Source organism: Paroedura picta, chromosome 12 (genome assembly GCF_049243985.1).
Source record: "Paroedura picta isolate Pp20150507F chromosome 12, Ppicta_v3.0, whole genome shotgun sequence".
NCBI lineage: Eukaryota > Metazoa > Chordata > Lepidosauria > Squamata > Gekkonidae > Paroedura > Paroedura picta.
Genome location: NC_135380.1, coordinates 29,512,971 through 29,530,813, shown reverse-complemented (window position 1 = coordinate 29,530,813; position 17,843 = coordinate 29,512,971). Strand labels below are relative to the sequence as shown.

The following is a 17,843-nucleotide window of genomic DNA, read 5'->3' as shown; positions in this document are numbered from 1 at the left end:
TTGATTAACTCTTTCCTAACCCTGCTTTACGCCAGTCCATGGACATCTGGAGGGCCACAGTTTTGCCTACCTTTGCTCCAGTCTTTTGAGAAAGAACATGGCACAAGTGCATTATCTAGAAAGCCCCCCTCCCCCCCCACACACAACAGCACTATTTCCCTGCTGTCAACCACTTGCAGGTGCCATTTTCCTTGCCGAGTCACACCACACCAAAACAGCAAAATAAACAGAGACATTATGGTTTTCTTTGTGGAATTAAACAGAGAAAATGACCTTTCTATGGGAAAAAACCTCACCATGCCAAAGTTCCTCCACAGAAAAGCCATTTTCCCTGTTTAATTCTGAAGAACTAGTCATCTTCTCTACATTCATTAGTGGTGTCTCTCAACAGCAGTAAGAGTCTTTTTGACACAGATTTACACAGCACCTTTCTGCCCCTTGGAGAAGCCGGAAGTGGGGTGAAATGCATTTGGGCATCTCCTTGAATGCTATCTTATTATGAGAAGATTAGACATTCTTGTATTTATCTAATACTGGCAAGCTTTTGTTGCTGTGTCAACATCCTGTGATTTTTTTTTTCTCTTCTTCTCTTGACTGCTTATATTAGCATCATCTGTTTATCATGTTTTGTTGGCTTGGGAGTCATAATGCTTGTCCTTGTAACAATCTCTTTGTGACATTAATTATAATTCTTGCTCACAAATACATTATCTGTCTACATTATTTAGTTAGGTAGCCAAGTTCACACGGACCTTTGGTATTTGTTTGCTCAGGGCATGGCCTGTGTTCCCTTTGCAGCTCGTTTGGGAAGTGGATGAAACAGGATGCTGGACTGGATGGACCACTGGGCTGATCCAGCAGGGCTCTCCTTATGCTGTTTTGTTCTTATGATCTAATGACTGGGGGGGGGGATTATTTATATTTCATTTGTGTTTTTAAAGTTCTTTTATCTGGAAACAGGACAGTCCTTGGAAATAGGAAGGAAGGCTGGCTTTGGCTCAGTTAACAGACTTGTACAGTTCCTTCCTTCAATGAAAATATTTAATAGCAGAATTTGCTTGGGAAAAAAAAAGAACAGAAAACGTTTTGGTATGTACTGCCTTCAGTTCAGTTATTTAAATCTATTAATGAACTTATACAAAGGGGAATTTTTACATAAGTAGATAAAATAAGCAAAAACACTGTATTTAAAAATTCATTGATTGATGACATCTACCAAATTATACAATAGGTGAAAACATCTGCTAGGTTATTATTGTAGCAGGAAAATAGTTATATAATGAACAGCTTATATGTCCTTGATAGACCTTAATGGGTATTTTTTTTCTTTATTCCTTAGAAACAATTGTAGTTTCTCTGTTAAGTGCCATTTGAATATTTTGATGTGATATACAACTGGTTTTGGTGAGTTCATCTTGATTTTGAAGAGTTTTTGCCCCAATGAAGATTTCTCTTTGCATTTTTAATTATTTCCTTTTTTGTTATACCAGCTTTGGCTCAGGGCAAGGCAGCATTCTCCCAGGCTGGAGGGTATGAACTAGTGGCTATTCTTCTGGACTTTTAAAGGAGTTGAAAAATGAGAGTTGCTTAAATTGGTGATGAATTCTACAAGGCAGCAAAATTCTATACTAAAAACTTAATTCTGTAATAAGACTTTCCATGTGTAGCTTTACTGGCTTCATTCTGTGATGTTTAAATGATGCTTCCTTTTAAATAGGAGAGATCAAGCCTTAAAACATCCCAGGAAAAATAGGACCAGCTGGGACAAAAGGTAACATGTGAAAAATACAGATAAAGGAAACAGGAATGGATAAAGAGGGTTTAGGGTAGGCAATGGTTCTAACTTTACTTGTTCCATACATGACTTCTATTGTGGAAACAGAATTGCCATAAAAGCAAGTTAAAGTGTTAGACAGTTAGTGAATGTAGCCAGTGCCAGAAATTATTCAATTAGCAGGATTTTGTGGAGAACAAAAAATACCAGCACCAACAAAGAGAATCATAGCAAAAAAATATAGACCCCTTTCCCGAGCAGCTAACTGTCTACAGCAGAGTGAAATCGCTCAGAGAATGTGAATGTGAGATTACATGGATTTAGATTCAATTTCAATTTAGAGGCGTTGGTTAAGACATTGATTGATCCAAAGGCATTTTGGAGAAAGTTGAGTTGAAAGAAGCTCTCCCTTCAGCATGGGTAGAGGGAAAATATTATATTTTAAATATTATATATATATTATAAGCTTCCACCCCAGGAACGAGCTTGCTTATGCCAGGACGGTAACATTGAGAACACAGAGCATGTGATTTTTGATTGCTGTATTTATAATCAATTGCGTCAGGAACGACTGTTTTCCATCTTTACTGACTTAAGGGCTACTTCAAGACAAGGCAAATTAAAGGAACTCCTTTTGGATAAAAATAAGAATTTATCCTATATTATTGGCAAATATGCAAGACTAGCAATTAAATGTAGAAGTGCCTGGCTAAATATGTACAAGGGTTAGGACGGATTTATTGAATACATGAAGTATTTTGGAAATTTTAATCAATCCAATATAGTGTTTTACTGTTTTGTATTTTGTACTGGTTGTTGACCGAAATAAATGTTTCTAGTATTTAGAGTTGAAAGAAGAGTTGGCATCATGTAGGTTGTTAGGAGAAAGTGCCAGGTGTGAAGATCAGGAAGAGAGAGCTTCAGTCTCCACATTATGCATTGCCTACATTCTGAAGAAATATGTTCACTTTTAAACATTTATTTTTAAAAGGGAGTAAGTATAGTGGACAACAACAAATCACTCTCAGTGGCCCAATTTCCTCCATCAGATAGCTGACTTCCTAAGACTCCCTTGATTTTGAGTCTCTCTGCAGAGTATTGCTAATTATTTCCTCTTTTCCTTCACTTTTAACCAGGAGAAAAGGGTGACACAGGTCATCAGGATGTGAAAGACTAGAAGCTGATACACATAAAGTTCCCAGTCTTGGTGCTGATTTTAAGGTGAAATGAAGCTATGAAAGATTTCCTAGCAGTATAAGAGCTCCATCTGTTGGAAGAATCTGGTTTGCCAGAGGTTTGCAATGTTGTGTTTCTGCTTTAATTTTTAAGGAGATAAAGCATGACCACCGGGAAGATTTCGGTAAGTGGTAAATAGCTCGGTCCTCTTCTTGATTTCCAGTTTCCATGAGGGTTTCCAGTTGAAGCATGCATGAAGTGACTCAACTATCAACCAAGAAGCCTTTATATACAGGTAATATGAGCAAGTATTCATCATTTTAAAATATCAGCAAAAAACAAAACAAAACAGTTCTAAGACTGGTTAGTTTGTTTGAAGTTTGAACCAAATTTCTAAGAGAGCAGTTGATGGCATTGTTCAGCATTCATTATTATGTATGCATTTAAAGTCTTTCTTTCCCCAGCTCTTGAATAAAGGTTTACAAATCAACTAATATAAAAATAAACTGCAGAGCAGAATAGTAAAAATGTGGATCCAAAATATTTTAAATTGTGATATAAATTTGGTAACTATCCTGAGGTTGACCTTTTAGAGGTATTTTCTAAGCTTTGGATATTTATGGTTAAGATATTTTGAATGGGATCAAGGAGCATTTATTCCTTTTGTTGGGTGGCATTTTGAATGGAATTATATCTATCTATCTATCTATCTATCTATCTATCTATCTATCTATCTATCTATCTATCTATCTATCTATCTATCTATCTATCTATCTATCTATCTATCTATCTATCTATCTATCTATCTATCTATCTATCTATCTATCTATCTATCTATCTATAGCTGGTCCCCCATTGCCATGACCATCAAGTCATCAACAGGCCTTCATTTAATTTGGGGAGTCACCAGCTAGCCTAAAGGGAAAAGAGTGAGTCCTCAGGCTGAAAAATAAAATTAATGGGCACAATCTGCTGGAAAATTCTCCTGCACAAGACATGAAGTACACAAGGTACTCTTATAACTTGGGAAACAACATGGCTCAGAAGCTGACAACCAAAGGCTGAAAAACGGTGACTGATCTGACTTGCTCACCTATTCCTGATTTGTTTTGTTGTTGTTGTTGTTGTTGTTGTTATTATATTCAATTTATGGACCACTGCTCCCAGCAAGCTGGCTCGCAGTGGTTAGCAATACAGGAGAGAAAGAGCTGAATGTCCTCCATTGTAGGCAGGGTAAAAATCTCTCCAGAACATCCTTGTATACAGAAAGGTATATCCTGTATAGCAGTGAAAGTTGATTGTAAGCTAATTCCAGAAATCCAGTAAGGTTTTACAGATACTCTAAAGCAGGCCTTCTCAACCAGGGCTTCGTGGAAGCCTGTGGTTTCTTGACAACCCTGGAAGGGTTTCCTGAATGGGTGGGAGTTAATTAATTTTTAATATATTTTATAAATTTGTTAAACGTTGACCCAACCCTCCCAAAATGGCCAATGATGGGTCTGGAGGGGATGGGATGGGGAGGGGCCCCAGGTATGTGTGTACACAGCTGTGCTTCCCAACCAAATTCTGCATGATCATGCAACTCCCAGGGGGTTCTCGAAGACTGAAGAATGTTTCAGGGTTTTGTCAATGGTAAAAAAAAGTTGAGAAAGGCTCCACCTTAATGCATAGCAAACATAACATCGTGTCTCTTGAAAGCTTTCCTTCTCATTCCTTTCTCTGCCTTTTTTGTCGTTATCTCAGCTACTGGAAGTCTTACAAGGTAGCTAGTTTTTGTTTTTATTTGGGAATCTTACTGTTGCAGTAAACCTTACAGAATGCAACTCTGCTTGCGGGGGGATGGTTTATTTCCTGATCTCAACTGAGACTATTTTCACAGAACACTCTAGTTAATTATTTGAATGTATTCTGTGTTTGCCCACTTATGGCCACTGAGTTTGCACTGCTCATCGGTTTCATGTGGCTCACTTCCTACCTACTGATTTCATCCTCATATCCTGAAAGTGAACCACATCAGTTTAAATTTTACCAAGCTTTGAACAGCAAGGATTTCTCTTAAAGATTTTCTCTTGGCCAGGATGGCAGAAGTCTAATCCTGCTCCCCGAACTGGAATGTGGGGATACTAGCAGGAGGGTATTTGCCTACAGAAATCAGGGGAGTTCAGAGGAACTCACAAAGATAAAAACAAAACAAAACATGTTTTGAATAGACACAGTGGCTACAACCTCTCCGTGCTAAGAAAAGAACTAAGAAAAAGAAACATCTCAAAGACTCTAACAAATAATTTTTAAACTGTAAAACAAATTGACTTGTTTTTAAAAGCTCAGTCTCCTCCTTCCAACTACTCATTTCTTCTTTATAAATTAAAATATTTTGTTTGTTGGTTGTTAACAAACCCTCCATGACATTCTGATGAAGGTTAAAGAAAAGCGGGCCCCTCCTACCTTCCCCAAAAGTTCCAGAACTGAGTAAAGCCAAAAGATGTGTCACTGACAGGGTAGGGCACCCAGTTTCATTTTATAACAAAGAAACCACGCTGCTCAGGGGAAAATGCATTTAACTTGGGAGGGGAAATTTACCTCAGAGTGGGGAAGTGAATGGGGGGGGGTCTGTCACAGCTAGTTTCGGAGATTTTAAGAGGAAAATATAAGTATATTAGGCATGATTTTGCCCAAGGATTTGAGGCTTACTGATTTTGTGAGGAGAGATAAGCACATCGCTAGCCTTTTCTGTTGAAATGCACAGTACTTAGGAATGTTTCAGTTTCTCTGGACTGTGTCCATTGAATTCACCATGCATACTTAGGGCTTTTCCGCACATTGGGCATTATCGCGTGAAGCCTGCTGTATGGCAAAACGTGAGAAATAATGGCGACTCACCGGTACTCTTGAGCTGTCTCAAATGTTTCTGGGCTCTTTTTGGGCAAAGGATGGGGGGGGGGTGCATATCCAGGGAGCAGAGAGGAGCCCAAAAATTAATACATTGCACAGCTTCTGAGTGACATCAACACATTGCATTTACTTCCTGCTTCTACCCCCCCCCCCATGCATGGTAAGTTCCCTCTATTTCTGAGAGCCCTAAAATTGGGAGGGGGGCGGGACTCCAAACCAGGGGGATCCTCAGGCCCCAGCTGGGGACTGACAACCCATGTCCTACTCAGTAAACCAAATCAAGTATGTATTATTAAAATCATATATCCTTTGACTTACTTTCCCATGACCATTGTGGCAGCAAAGGCAGAAGAAACCATTTTTATCAGCTCACTTCCCCCCCCCCCACCCCCAATCATTTGCAAATTGGACAGGAAGTCAAAAAAGGAAGATAGTTTTGCTAGAAAATATTCCAGGGAGAAGCTAAAAACACTTTTCATACAAGTTGTCCTCTTCAACCAGCTGTCTTTTCCAGTGAGGTTTAAAAGCTTGTTTGTACAAATACCATTTGGGGAAGTTTTCCCTTCCTCCACGTGTCAAACTTTAGACCAACAATGGAAAAACAAAAACAGATTCTCATTTGGACAGGCAAAGAGCTATTTCCAGCTCATGAAAGAACAATGTTTGGGAGTAGCTTAAACAATTTCCAGAATGGCAACTTGTTCTGTATCCAAGTTAACAGAGGCACTAGGTCAACAAGCGTCTGCAACATAGAACTCTGGAAAGTTTATTTTCTCATCTGGAATTTTAAACAGAGAACTATTTCTCTGTTTATTTTCTCATCTGGAATTTTAAACAGAGAACTATTCTGTAGTCCCCTCCCCCCGTTGTCTCTAGGATCTAGTTAAGCATTGGATGGAGCTCCGAGTTTTGCAGCTTGCATATGATCTTTCCATCAGAACCATCTGTAGAAAGCAACACATACATCCCAGGAACAAAAATACACAAACAAACTTAGGCTTATTTCTGTCATGCTCATTGATACATGAAGCAAGCAGATGTCCCAAATATCACCACATTAGTTTTCAGGTCGTTCATCTAAGTATGTTCCACTTTTCAGTATTTTCCCAGTGTGGCTAAGTACCGATGCAAGCACAGTTCAGCTTAGGAGAGCAAAATCCAATTTTCTGCATCAAATATGGAGGTGTCTGTGTGGTTTTCTATCAGACTGCACGTCCAAGGCCTGTCAACCCATTATGTCCCCTAGAATTTAACCCTATATAAGGATCTCCTTTCAGTAGCCTCAAGGATAGTTTCCTTAGGCAGGTCCAGCATAACAACATCCAGCATTTTTAACAGGTAGCTGCTGAAGATTTTGGTGTTCTAATGGCAGCTGCCTGGGCCCCATCCTGATCTGAAGGTCAACATGCATTGCTATCAAGAGCCTTCTGCAGTCAAGAGGTTCTCTGCTCAAAAGTGATTTTAATCTGGACAGATTTTGCTGGACACCTGACAAGCTAGCTATCCTCTTGGGAAAATACCCCCTGAAAATGCCTTTCCCTACATGAGGCAAACTCAACAGAACAGAACTAAACAAGCATAGCAATAGACGCAAACAAGGATAAAACGCAGAAAGTAAAACTGACAATAAGCATAAAGGGGCTAAATAGTAATCACACATTTGTTAAGTCTTTTGCGTTGGGTCTGCCTTCTCTATCATGTCTCACCAGCTCTAGGGGCTTCCCTTGCTATCAAAAGACTAGATTGTATATCAAGAATTGAGTCCAATAGCACTTTTAGGAACAACAAAGATTTATTCAAGGCGTAAGCTTTTGGGTGCATGCATTCTTCCTCAGAATAAATGGACAACCATCGTAAGTGTAGAGATATAAGGCAAATTAAATTGTGGCAAATTAGTAAACTGTGTCATAATATCCAAATTAAACCATATGATGCCATATGATCTACCCACTTGAATCTAGATTGTATACGTTCACTTGGTCTGAGTGGTATAACAGAGCGGGATGACATGTTGAGGGAAATCTTACCAATTCAAAGTAGGTGATGAAAGGAATGGTGGAAATAGCTCAGAGGTCCCTAGGCCTTAAGAAGATCAAAAGAATAGAACAAAAAGGAGCGAAGAAAGTAAAGTTGTCACTTCCAGGCAGGGAAATACCCAGAGATTTTAGAGGTGGAGCCTGAGGAAGGCAGGGCTAGGGGAGGGACTTCAATGGGGTGTAAAGCCAGAAAGCCCACCTTCCAAAGCAGCCATTTCCTCTGGGGGAACTGTCCTCTGTCACCTGGAAATTAGTTGTAATAACAGTGCTCCAGCCACCACTTGGAGGATGGTAGCTCCAGAATAGAGCTTGGAGGACTAAAAGCCCAATCTAAACAGGTATCAAAGCAGCAATGCTATTAGGCATGGTGCACAGCACCATGGGCTGCAGTTACCACCTGTGCCTTCTCCCCTCAGAAGCAGATGGCAACGTGGTCTTTAGAAACAAGACACTCATCCTCAGGGACTGAACCTATGCTGATCCCAGCAGGAGGACGGATGTGCCTCCTGGATGTTCTAACGATGCACCAAGATGCTTTGAGCTATCCAGAAACCCGAACAAACCAAAACACTCATGCAAGAGTTAACACAGAAATGCAATACATAGAATGCCATCTACACACAGATGCAAAGGTTCTTGCCAAAATTAGGATTGGTTTATTATCTTTGTGATATTTACAAAAAGGAATAATAAATTAACAAAAAAACATTTCTTCCACCAAGAACTGCGTGTGTCCACTTAGGAAGTTCTGAAATCTCATTTAATGAGTATTTTTCCTTCCAAGACAGGGATTGGTGGCATTTCCTGAAGTGCTTTGGGGAGGAGGTGTCCTTGGGTCAAGAACAGTCAAGGCACCGTGCTGATCTTCCACGACAGAGATGAAAGAATGAGCTGCTGCTGTGGCCTAGAAGAACTGGGCCACAAGAAGTTGGTACAGTGTGTTGACACTCACCAAACCAAACACATCCCACCAAACATGGACCCACCATATCCATGAAACCTACCAGGGTCCTGAGAATCATCCTGGAACTGCAACGGGGCTACCAAGCATCAACATGGCTGGTGGGCTGACTTTGGCTCAGTGAATCTTACAAAGAGCTGGCCTGACCTGTGGAATATAAGTCCAAAAGGGGCAGAAGGGGTTCAGGGAAAGGTTACCCTGATAGTTAGTCAGCTCAGCAAGTAGGCCAGGGGTAGTCAAACTGCGGCCCTCCAGATGTCCATGGACTACAATTCCCATGAGCGCCTGCCAGCATTCACTCATGGGAATTGTAGTCCATGGACATCTGGAGGGCCGCAGTTTGACTACCCCTGATTAGTAGACGGTTCACCACCTTACAAGCAGGCAATGGGCAAGAGGTCCAGGTGGAAGAACTCAAAAGTTTTGGCCAACTTCATGGTGACTTGTAGAACATTGCCACAAGGGGAACAGAAGCAGTTGTGATGGCTAGGAATTGGCTCCAATGCTGAGAAGCAAGATTAACTGGGTTGGATTGGGGGTGGGGGGGAGATCACAACATAGATTTTTCTGTGACTACAGCCAAGTCTGCACATGAAAGTGAGCAGATCATCTAGCCCACTTCACTGAGTAGAGATCAAATCTGTAGGAGAGAGATCACAGTGGAAAATGCGTAGCCATCTAAAATTGGCTGAACTGAATGGGGCAAGACTAGGTGCACCACTGGGACTGCCTTCCTTCTGTTATTCCATATGCAAAGCATGCACCTGATGCTTTGGACTCCTTTTAAGAATATAAAAAGAGTTTTTGCTGTACTCACTAAACCTCACTAAACCTCACCCAGTCTAAAAACATGATGGATGCTTTTAGAAGTTCATGGACAAGGCAGAACAGAAACGGCCATGTACTTTTAGCTGTCCTGAACAGCAGACATTCAGACGTTTTACATTTAATAACTCAGGGCTCTGTATATTCAGCCTTATAACAAAAAGAGCCTGACACAGAGAGGGCTGTAATTCAGTAAGCATACATTTTGTATGCTGAAGGTCCCAAGTCCAATTCCTGCCATTTCCAGTTATAGCAACTTGGCTAGAAGGTGAAAAGTTTCGGGCATGCCGCACTGAATCGTTACAAGGCAGTTTCACAAGGAACCCAGTTCTAAAACAAGAGGCAGCCTGACTGATCTGGCCTGTGCATATTTGCATATGTTCCCCCTGCCCTCCCCCAGCCTGTTTCAGGCTCAGCTTCTACTTGGAGCCTTGCTCAATGCCCCTCTGACTTCTGAGATGCTACCAGGCTTTCACAAAGCCATGTCACAAGTGCCCTTCAGGAGGAGAAAGCTGCTTTAGAAAACAGGACAGGATGTTGAAATTGGCATCCAGCTGCAAGTTGCTCAGAAATCCCCAAGGCAATGCCTGTGGTCAGGACACCTAGGAACCACCCAAACCTTTACTGTAAGCAGATAGTGCATACTTGATAGGTTTGGAGCCACTCTAGTTCCTTCTCTCCTGCCTCTGGGTCTGTTCTAAAGCATCAAACACAACATTGGTGTTGAAGCTGCCTGCCCTTTGAAAGTCCCTGGAGTCTGTTTTCCTTCTTTTGGTGCCCACTATGGCCTATTATGCACGGCCGCTGAAACGGCGGCATGGAGAACGCAGAGGAGGAAGAAGCGAAGCAAACTGCTTATGCACAGGACAGAACGCAACGGCGGCAAAACCCAGAGTATCCGATTATGCATGCAGCTACTCCGGAGCCGTTTCTGGTTGCACCCTGGTCCCGGGAAGCTCCACCTTCTTTCGCATCTCGCTAACGCGGCTTTTTCGGCAGCATATGTTGAATCTGCGCCCGGTTGCCACCTGCAGCGTGCATAATTGGTGATTTTACTCGCCGCCATTCCACCCTGAATGCGGACCTTCCACTCCGTGCATAATGGGCCAAAGAGATGACCTTTAGAGCTGGTTGATGTCTGAGTTTTCAATAGAGGATCACCATACACTCAGAAGAAGAAACGTTCACATGCAAGTTTGGGGCCCCAGGCATGATCCACTCCTTTCCCACTCTGGCTGGATCTTTGACTCTGGTTTTCATCTGCGCTCTATGCTTTAATATTTATTTATTTACTTACTTTTACATGTCTACCCCACCCTTCTCCACCCTACCCCAAAGAGATGACTCTTAGAATTCTGGACCTTCTGACCCAACTTCCCCTACACTTCTACCTCTCTCTACGAGTTAATTTATTTTTGCCACCAGAAGCATTTCATATATCTGACCAAACAGGTGCTTCTGACATTATCTATTACTCTTTACGATGCCGCAAGACTTGTTTTGTTTTGGCTGCAATGGACTGGCTGCGCTGACAGCTCTGGCTTGGGAAATGCCTGGAAGTTTAGGAGCAGAGCCTGGGGAGGGGTAGAGCAGGGAGAGGTGAGGGAGCAGTTTTTATTTCCAGTAAAAATCCAGATAATTTGCGTGCATTGTCAGCCAAGAAATTTCACGATGTTCACGCTGGCTCTCTTGCAACCTCCTTGGCCTTATGTGTGCTGTCCGTACCCGACCCCCTGCTTCCAGTTTTGCTGTCTGCTTCTTCTGCTGTCTTTGCCACAAGCCACAAATTTCACTGCCATACCCCAGAGCTAATCCTTCTGATGTCAACACACAACCGTGAGCAGGCCTCAATATTCTCGAAGCTCCCAAAGACATTTCACAATGCTTGAGCCCAAATCGGAATCACTCAATAAGGTATTTGACTCACAACTTATCTTTCTATGTCTGCCACCTTTCAGAGAAAAACCTATAGTGGGTGAGAGGAAGATGGGGAACATCCCAGTTCACTTTATTAAAATACTTTCCCTTTTCTTCAGCTGCCAGAGGAACATGTTCTGTGTGCAGAGTGACCAGCCAACACCTTTTGCTTTCTGGAATGTTACTGAGTTAGTTACTCCTGACTTCTTCATATTTTTTGGGCATCCAAGATAACTTTATATTCCTAATGTTATAGGACCAGGCGATTTTGTAGTCCCAGCAGTATTCTGGAGATAGCAGCTTACTGGGCTTATTCCGGAGGTAGTACTTGTTTAAGTGGCTTTCATCATGCCAAATAGCTTCTATGTGATGCTCCTTGTCATATTGGATGCCTTTATAGCATTCCCTGGTGAGGTTGTAAATGTGTTCCGGGGTGCCACCAAACACGGCTGCATGGTAATAGAAGTCCCCCTCCTCATAAGGGATGTATGCAGCTGACTCGGGGTTCCTCTCATAGGTGAAAGAGTCCCTACGTTCCTTATAAAACCAAGCATGGAGTTGGGCCACTGACTTGTCCAGAGTCTCCACTCCGTAGTTGCTCTCAAAGATCTGGTCGACATCCATGCAGAAGAGGAAATCCACTTCATGGCGGATTTGGGTCTCAATGAGGTCTCCAATGGTTTTCATGCGCATCATGCTAATGTCTTGCCACCGACTCTCCTTTTCTACCTGGATGACTTTTTGCGTCCGAAGGGGACCCAGTTCAATCTGCGGCACACCTGAGATGTTGTCCACCATGATATAGAAGATAACGTTGTGGCCAGGCATGAAGTAGGTGTTTGCTGAGATTAAGAAGTTCTTCAAATATTTGTCTAGGTACCTGGGGGCAGATCAGAAGAAATGTCACAAGCCCTTCCCAAAATTAAATCCCAGTCAAGAAGTGGGTTCTGGAGGTCTGCTTCAGACAGGTCCCTGGCTTGATTGCACCTCATCAGGGAATGGGTGACGGGGTATTTTGACCATTTAAGATGCCACTTGGTGGTTTTTTTTAAGGAAGTAGAGCTCTGCTATGCTCTTCTCCCTGAAACAGATCACCTCCCCCACTGTGAAAACTACAGTCTAAAATATATACATTGAATGAACATACTCACTTCTAACCTGACCATGCTGCTGCTTCCTTGTCATTGAAATGTGGGTCTGTAGACACACATCTGTAGTTCAACGTTGCTTCTCTCTCACGCACAATTTTAAGTGCACCCGCTTTGCAAAACTGACTGCAAAACTTTGATATTTTGCAGCCACAAAGCATGTTATAAATGCAGGTAGTCTTCTGAGATTGTGTATTGCAACAGAAGATGATATTAGATGGCATTTGGTGTGTTCATGTTTGTCAAAATAAACAGAACCAGCACAATTCACCCCCACATACGCTTTCGCTTTTAAGCACCCACCTTTAATTTTCAAGTGAGAGAGTCTGAAAGATCCCTGAAAAATCCTACGTCTTGCCTTTATGAAGCATTGTGCCTGATCCAGGCAGTCCTACTGATGTGAAAAGGGTAAACCTGGGGCAGTAAATTTGGCACAGAACAAAAGAGCTTCTGCTGCCATCTCTGCACCAGGAGAGGCCCTGATCCAGAACAGAGATGCAGCAGAATGACTTGTCTTCCTTTCAGAAGAGGCTGCTGGGAAGTCGGAAAGAGCAGAATTGGAAATCTCACACAGAATCACAACAGAGTCCTCTCTGCGGGATTATATTGGAAATGGGGCCCCCAATAAAGAATACCCCATGGGAACATCACTGAACCGAAATTATGCTGGAAACAATATCTCTATTGCTGCTGCTGGTGGCTATGGGATGTGATTTTAAGCATTTTCCTGATGTCTTGATTTTAATGATGCTATTGATATTCCTTTTGTTGTATACTGCCCTGAGCCATTCTCAGGAGGGCGGTATATAAATCAAAGAAAGAAAAGAAAAGAAATTCATTTATATGACTAATATACATGATACATAACATAGGCAGATCGCTCAATGCACGTAGTTTGGAAACCTCTGTCATAAAAATCATAAACCTGTTTTTGATTTTTTAAAAGTTCAATAAGTATTTATTGGAAATATTAAATAAGTATTTATTATAAATAAATTCCATATTGCAGTTAGTGATGAAGAAGCACTTACTTCCCAATGGCAAACACGGTCAAGCCGACGGTGATTTTCTTCCTCTTGTAATAATCCTCTAAAACTGATCTCTCGACGGTTCCCTCCCAGATGATGGGGGCTGCCCAAGGGGTCAAGGTGAGCACATCCATGCGAGCTCTGACAAATAAGAGAGAGGTTACGAAGACCCATTAGACTGGCTTGCCTTTGGTTTCCTTAGCAGTTGTAGCACAGGCAAAAATCCAACAGGTATAACTTTTCCACACAGGCCTGCCAAATTCAGGTCAGGAAATTCCTAAAGATTTGGAAATCTGGAGAGGATGTGGCTTGCAGAGGGGAAGGTCCTCAGTAAGGTCCTCATTTTCTCCAAAGGGATTAATCTCGGTAGCCTATCTGGAGGTCAGCTGTAACTGTGGAAAACCTCCAGGTCCCACCTGGAGGCTGGCAAACTTCTTTCTCCAAACCCAGAATCTGGTGTGGGTAGATTTCACAGTCCAGCCAGCCTTCTCTCTGCCTTAATTCTGAAATCCCTTTTTCAGGACTCAAGAGTATTAGGAGCCAACTCCTACAGACAACCTCTTCAGTAATGGCTAGAATAATCAGCAAGGGAAGCTTCTAGGCCCTCAGTCTGTTCATCTCCATAGTGAGAGGGAAATCATCAAAGGACCAGAGGGAGGTAGATCTAGAGTTGGCACTGCCAACCATTGTAGTAACTGCTCGGCTTTGTTAAGTGTACAGTGAATTGGCACAAACTTCTTCAAGGCTTCCTAACCACAGGTTTCAAGTCAACATTTTAAAAAATCTTGGAGTCTTCACAGAGTGCCCCCCCTCCCTTGACATAACATCCCCAACATGAGTTGTGTCCACAGCTATGCTTCCCAACTATATTCTGCACCGTCATGCCACTTCTGAGGTTTTTCAAGGTCTGAAGAATATTTCAGGGGTTTCTCAATAGCAAAAAAGCTGAGAAAGGCTGGTTTAGATGCCCTCTTAAAATAAACGGACAGGGTAGAGCAATTTTAAAATCCCCATCCCCCCAATTTCCCACCCTTGGATTTGCTGTGAAGAATATGAGTGGGACAATTTCTTCCCCTGCCTTCTTTTTTCTTTCGGTAGACTTGATCACACAGTCATTTCCGTGGCGCTTTGTTCATTGGGTTTTCCTGCGTATCCTGTGGGCGGCCTGGTTTGGCTGATCTCACTGGCACAAGCAAGCGACCCTGTTTACTCTGCTGTAGAATGACGTTCGATAATTGTTGGACAGGTCTGGAGGAAGTCTCTCCTTTTCCTGGCTGGGAGAATCCCTGAGGTAGCCTGTCTGTGTTAAAGTCCTGACTGAGCGGTTTTCAGCAGCTTAACCCCTCAGCTCCTTCTTCGAGGGATCAGACGCTTGGAGCCTTTTGCCTGCGCTTTCCACAGGCCCAGGACTGTTTTGTTAGCGTCCTTACTGGGTAACAGTGTGCTCATCCCATAACAACTAGAGAGTTGTTAAAGCAGAAGTGCTTGGAGTTGCACTCTGTAATTTCAGTGTGTCCAGGGAACACCCTGGAAGATTCCCACATGGCTGAGGGAAATTAATTCTGGCACTAGATTTTGTATTGTTGTCCTTTTTTGGTTACCCTTTGACATTTTGCTTTCTATTTCTTTAGAATGCTCTATAACTTTATGACTTTTACATTAATATCAGGGCTCTCTCCGCTTCACCCACCTCACAGGGTGTGTGTTGTGGGGAGAGGGAAGGGAAGGCGACTGTAAGCCGCTTTGAGATTCCTTCGGGTAGAGAAAAGCGGCATATAAGAACCAACTCTTCTTCTTCTTCTTAAATACCCCCCCCCCCGCGCTTTTCTAAATACAAATAAAAACCCATGGCTTCTACATTCTTCGTACTTATTTCCTGTGCTCTGGTTACTTATGCCAGGGTGGTACCCTGTGGATACTGGGGCTTCTTTTGTTCTTTATGTGGGAAGATGATGACAATAAGATGCTTGAAAGCCTGGTGGTCCGACTCATTAGGCAGCCTCACGTGTTTTCTATAGGCAAATATATAAGTTCTATGCAGACCTGAAGACTCTGGCACAGATGTCCAGTATCATGTAAAACATTTGCCAGAGGACACTGGAAATGTGAAGATGAACAGTTTTGCCTTACAGAACGTTAACAGTGACCAGATGTTCTGAAAGCATCTCAGTTCTAATATTTTCCCCCCCAGCAATTCTTGGCTGTAATTAATTTAGCAGCCTGTTTTCAGGCAGTTTGTTTTGCAGGCAAAGTAGGAACACCCTGAACAAAATATGCCTAAAGGTTGGGCTCCCACCCAGACCTTTCTGAGCACAGCCTGGTTTCATGCTTTCAGTTCTACAAGAGCAAGAGAGTTCTTTGTGGAACACACACTCCTCAGATACCACAGCACTATGATATGCCAGTTGTGCAGTCTGCATCTCATCCTGCCTCATTTAATTATTACAGGTCTCAAAGTTATTTCCTACAAAAGCAAGGCCAAACCTTCGTGTGATGCCTCTCCTTTTGCAAGGAAAAGTTTTTTTGCAGTCGCAGCCTGGCTATGATTTCTATTCCCCCTCCACTTAATGGAGTAACCACAGTTTAGTATTAGAAAAGTATATTGCTCAATTTATTTCCCACCACTGCTGGCAAACTGTCTTGCGGCAGGTTACAGAACAAAAGGCCACATAAAAACATTCAAAATATAATATCCCCATTAAAAAACACCCTGGCGGCAAACTATCTCCAGACCCATAGCCACTAAGGCTGCCTCCCAATGCTCCAAATGCTGGCAATCCGCCAGTGGTCATGGTCAGCCCGCTGGCGATATCTTCTGGGGGACCCATCTGATCTTCCATGCAACAGCCTCAACCATAGACCTGGCGGAAGAGTTCCATCTTGCAGGCCCTGCAGAATGCTGAAAGCTCCCACAGGGCCCTCAGCTCTTCTGGGAGCTCATTCCACCAGGATCGAAAAATCCCTGACACTAGTTGAGGCCAGGCAAACTTATTGGGGGGCCAAGAATCACCAACAAATTACTACCCAAAGAGCGTAAAGCCCTGCGGGGGGCATAGGGCAAGGGGCGGTCCTTCAGATATGTGGGTCACAGACCACAAAGGGCCTTAAAGGTCAGAACCAAAACCTTGAATCTGATCCGGGCTACAACTTGTAGCTAATGCAGCTGCCTCAACACTGGCTGGATATGGGCTCTCCAAGATGTCCCAGTGGGGACCCTAGCAGCCGCATTTTGTACCAGCTGCAATTCCTGGACCAGGGACAAGGGCAGGCCCATGTAGAAGTTACAGAAGTCAATTCTGGTGGTGACCGTCACATGGATCACCATGGCTAGGTGCTCTGAAGACAGGTAGGGTAGTTGTAGCCTCATCCGACAGAGATGATAAAATGCCTGGCGGGCTACCTTTGTGACCTGCACTTCCCTAGACAACGAGGTAGCCAGTGTCACCCCCAAATTTCTGGTCAGCGGCATGGTGTTTAGTTGCATCCTGGCCAGAGTGGGTAAGCATGCTGTTCCACCTCCTTTCTTCCCAACCTTTTGCAAGAATGGGAGATGGATGTGTCTCATCTCCAGCATGCCTGTCCGTAAACCTATGTGCATGAACCCTAAGGCTCATGCTCTGCACATGCCCTGCCATTGCATACTCTGTAGCTGCTGAGGAATGTGGTGGTGGATAATGGGGGAAAGGGAGCCTGTAAAGATAAAGGTAAAGGTATCCCCTGTGCAAACACCGGGTCGTGTCTGACCCTTGGGATGACGCCCTCCAGCGTTTTCATGGCAGACTCAATACGGGGTGGTTTGCCACTGCCTTCCCCAGTCATTACCGTTTACCCCCCAGCAAGCTGGGTACTCATTTTACCGAACTCGGAAGAATGGAAGGCTGAGTCAACTTTGAGCCGGCTGCTGGGATTGAACTCCCAGCCTCATGGGCAGAGTTTTCAGACTGCATGTCTGCTGCCTTACCACTCTGCGCCACAAGAGGCTCTAAGGGAGCCTTTAGCGCTCAGCAAATGGGGGGAGAGTCTTTGCAGTCGCTCGGGTATGAAGTCCAGGGTGTTACATGCACGTCCCTGTTTTCATTTCTGATG

The 17,843-nt window shown here is 43.2% G+C and overlaps 1 protein-coding gene and 1 long non-coding RNA gene across 5 annotated transcripts in view; one reads left to right on the top strand and one right to left on the bottom strand.

Moving 5' to 3' along the window:
- The first annotated feature begins 2,955 nt into the window (after nt 1–2,955).
- On the top strand, nt 2,956–8,802 carry LOC143821456 (uncharacterized). The gene is made up of 3 exons (XR_013225803.1): nt 2,956–3,068; nt 3,174–3,245; nt 8,663–8,802. It is a non-coding gene; the product is annotated as an uncharacterized LOC143821456 (long non-coding RNA).
- Nucleotides 7,616–17,843, bottom strand: part of GLT6D1 (glycosyltransferase 6 domain containing 1) — a 52,217-nt gene continuing 41,989 nt past the window's right edge. For all 4 annotated transcript variants that reach the window (XM_077305410.1, XM_077305411.1, XM_077305412.1 and 1 more), the window contains exons 6-7: nt 13,761–13,898; nt 7,616–12,461 (exon numbers count right to left, since the gene is read on the bottom strand). In XM_077305410.1, the coding sequence (XP_077161525.1) occupies nt 11,771–12,461; nt 13,761–13,898 (829 nt within the window). In that variant the 3' untranslated portion in view covers nt 7,616–11,770. The remainder of the gene's footprint in view (nt 12,462–13,760; nt 13,899–17,843) is intronic.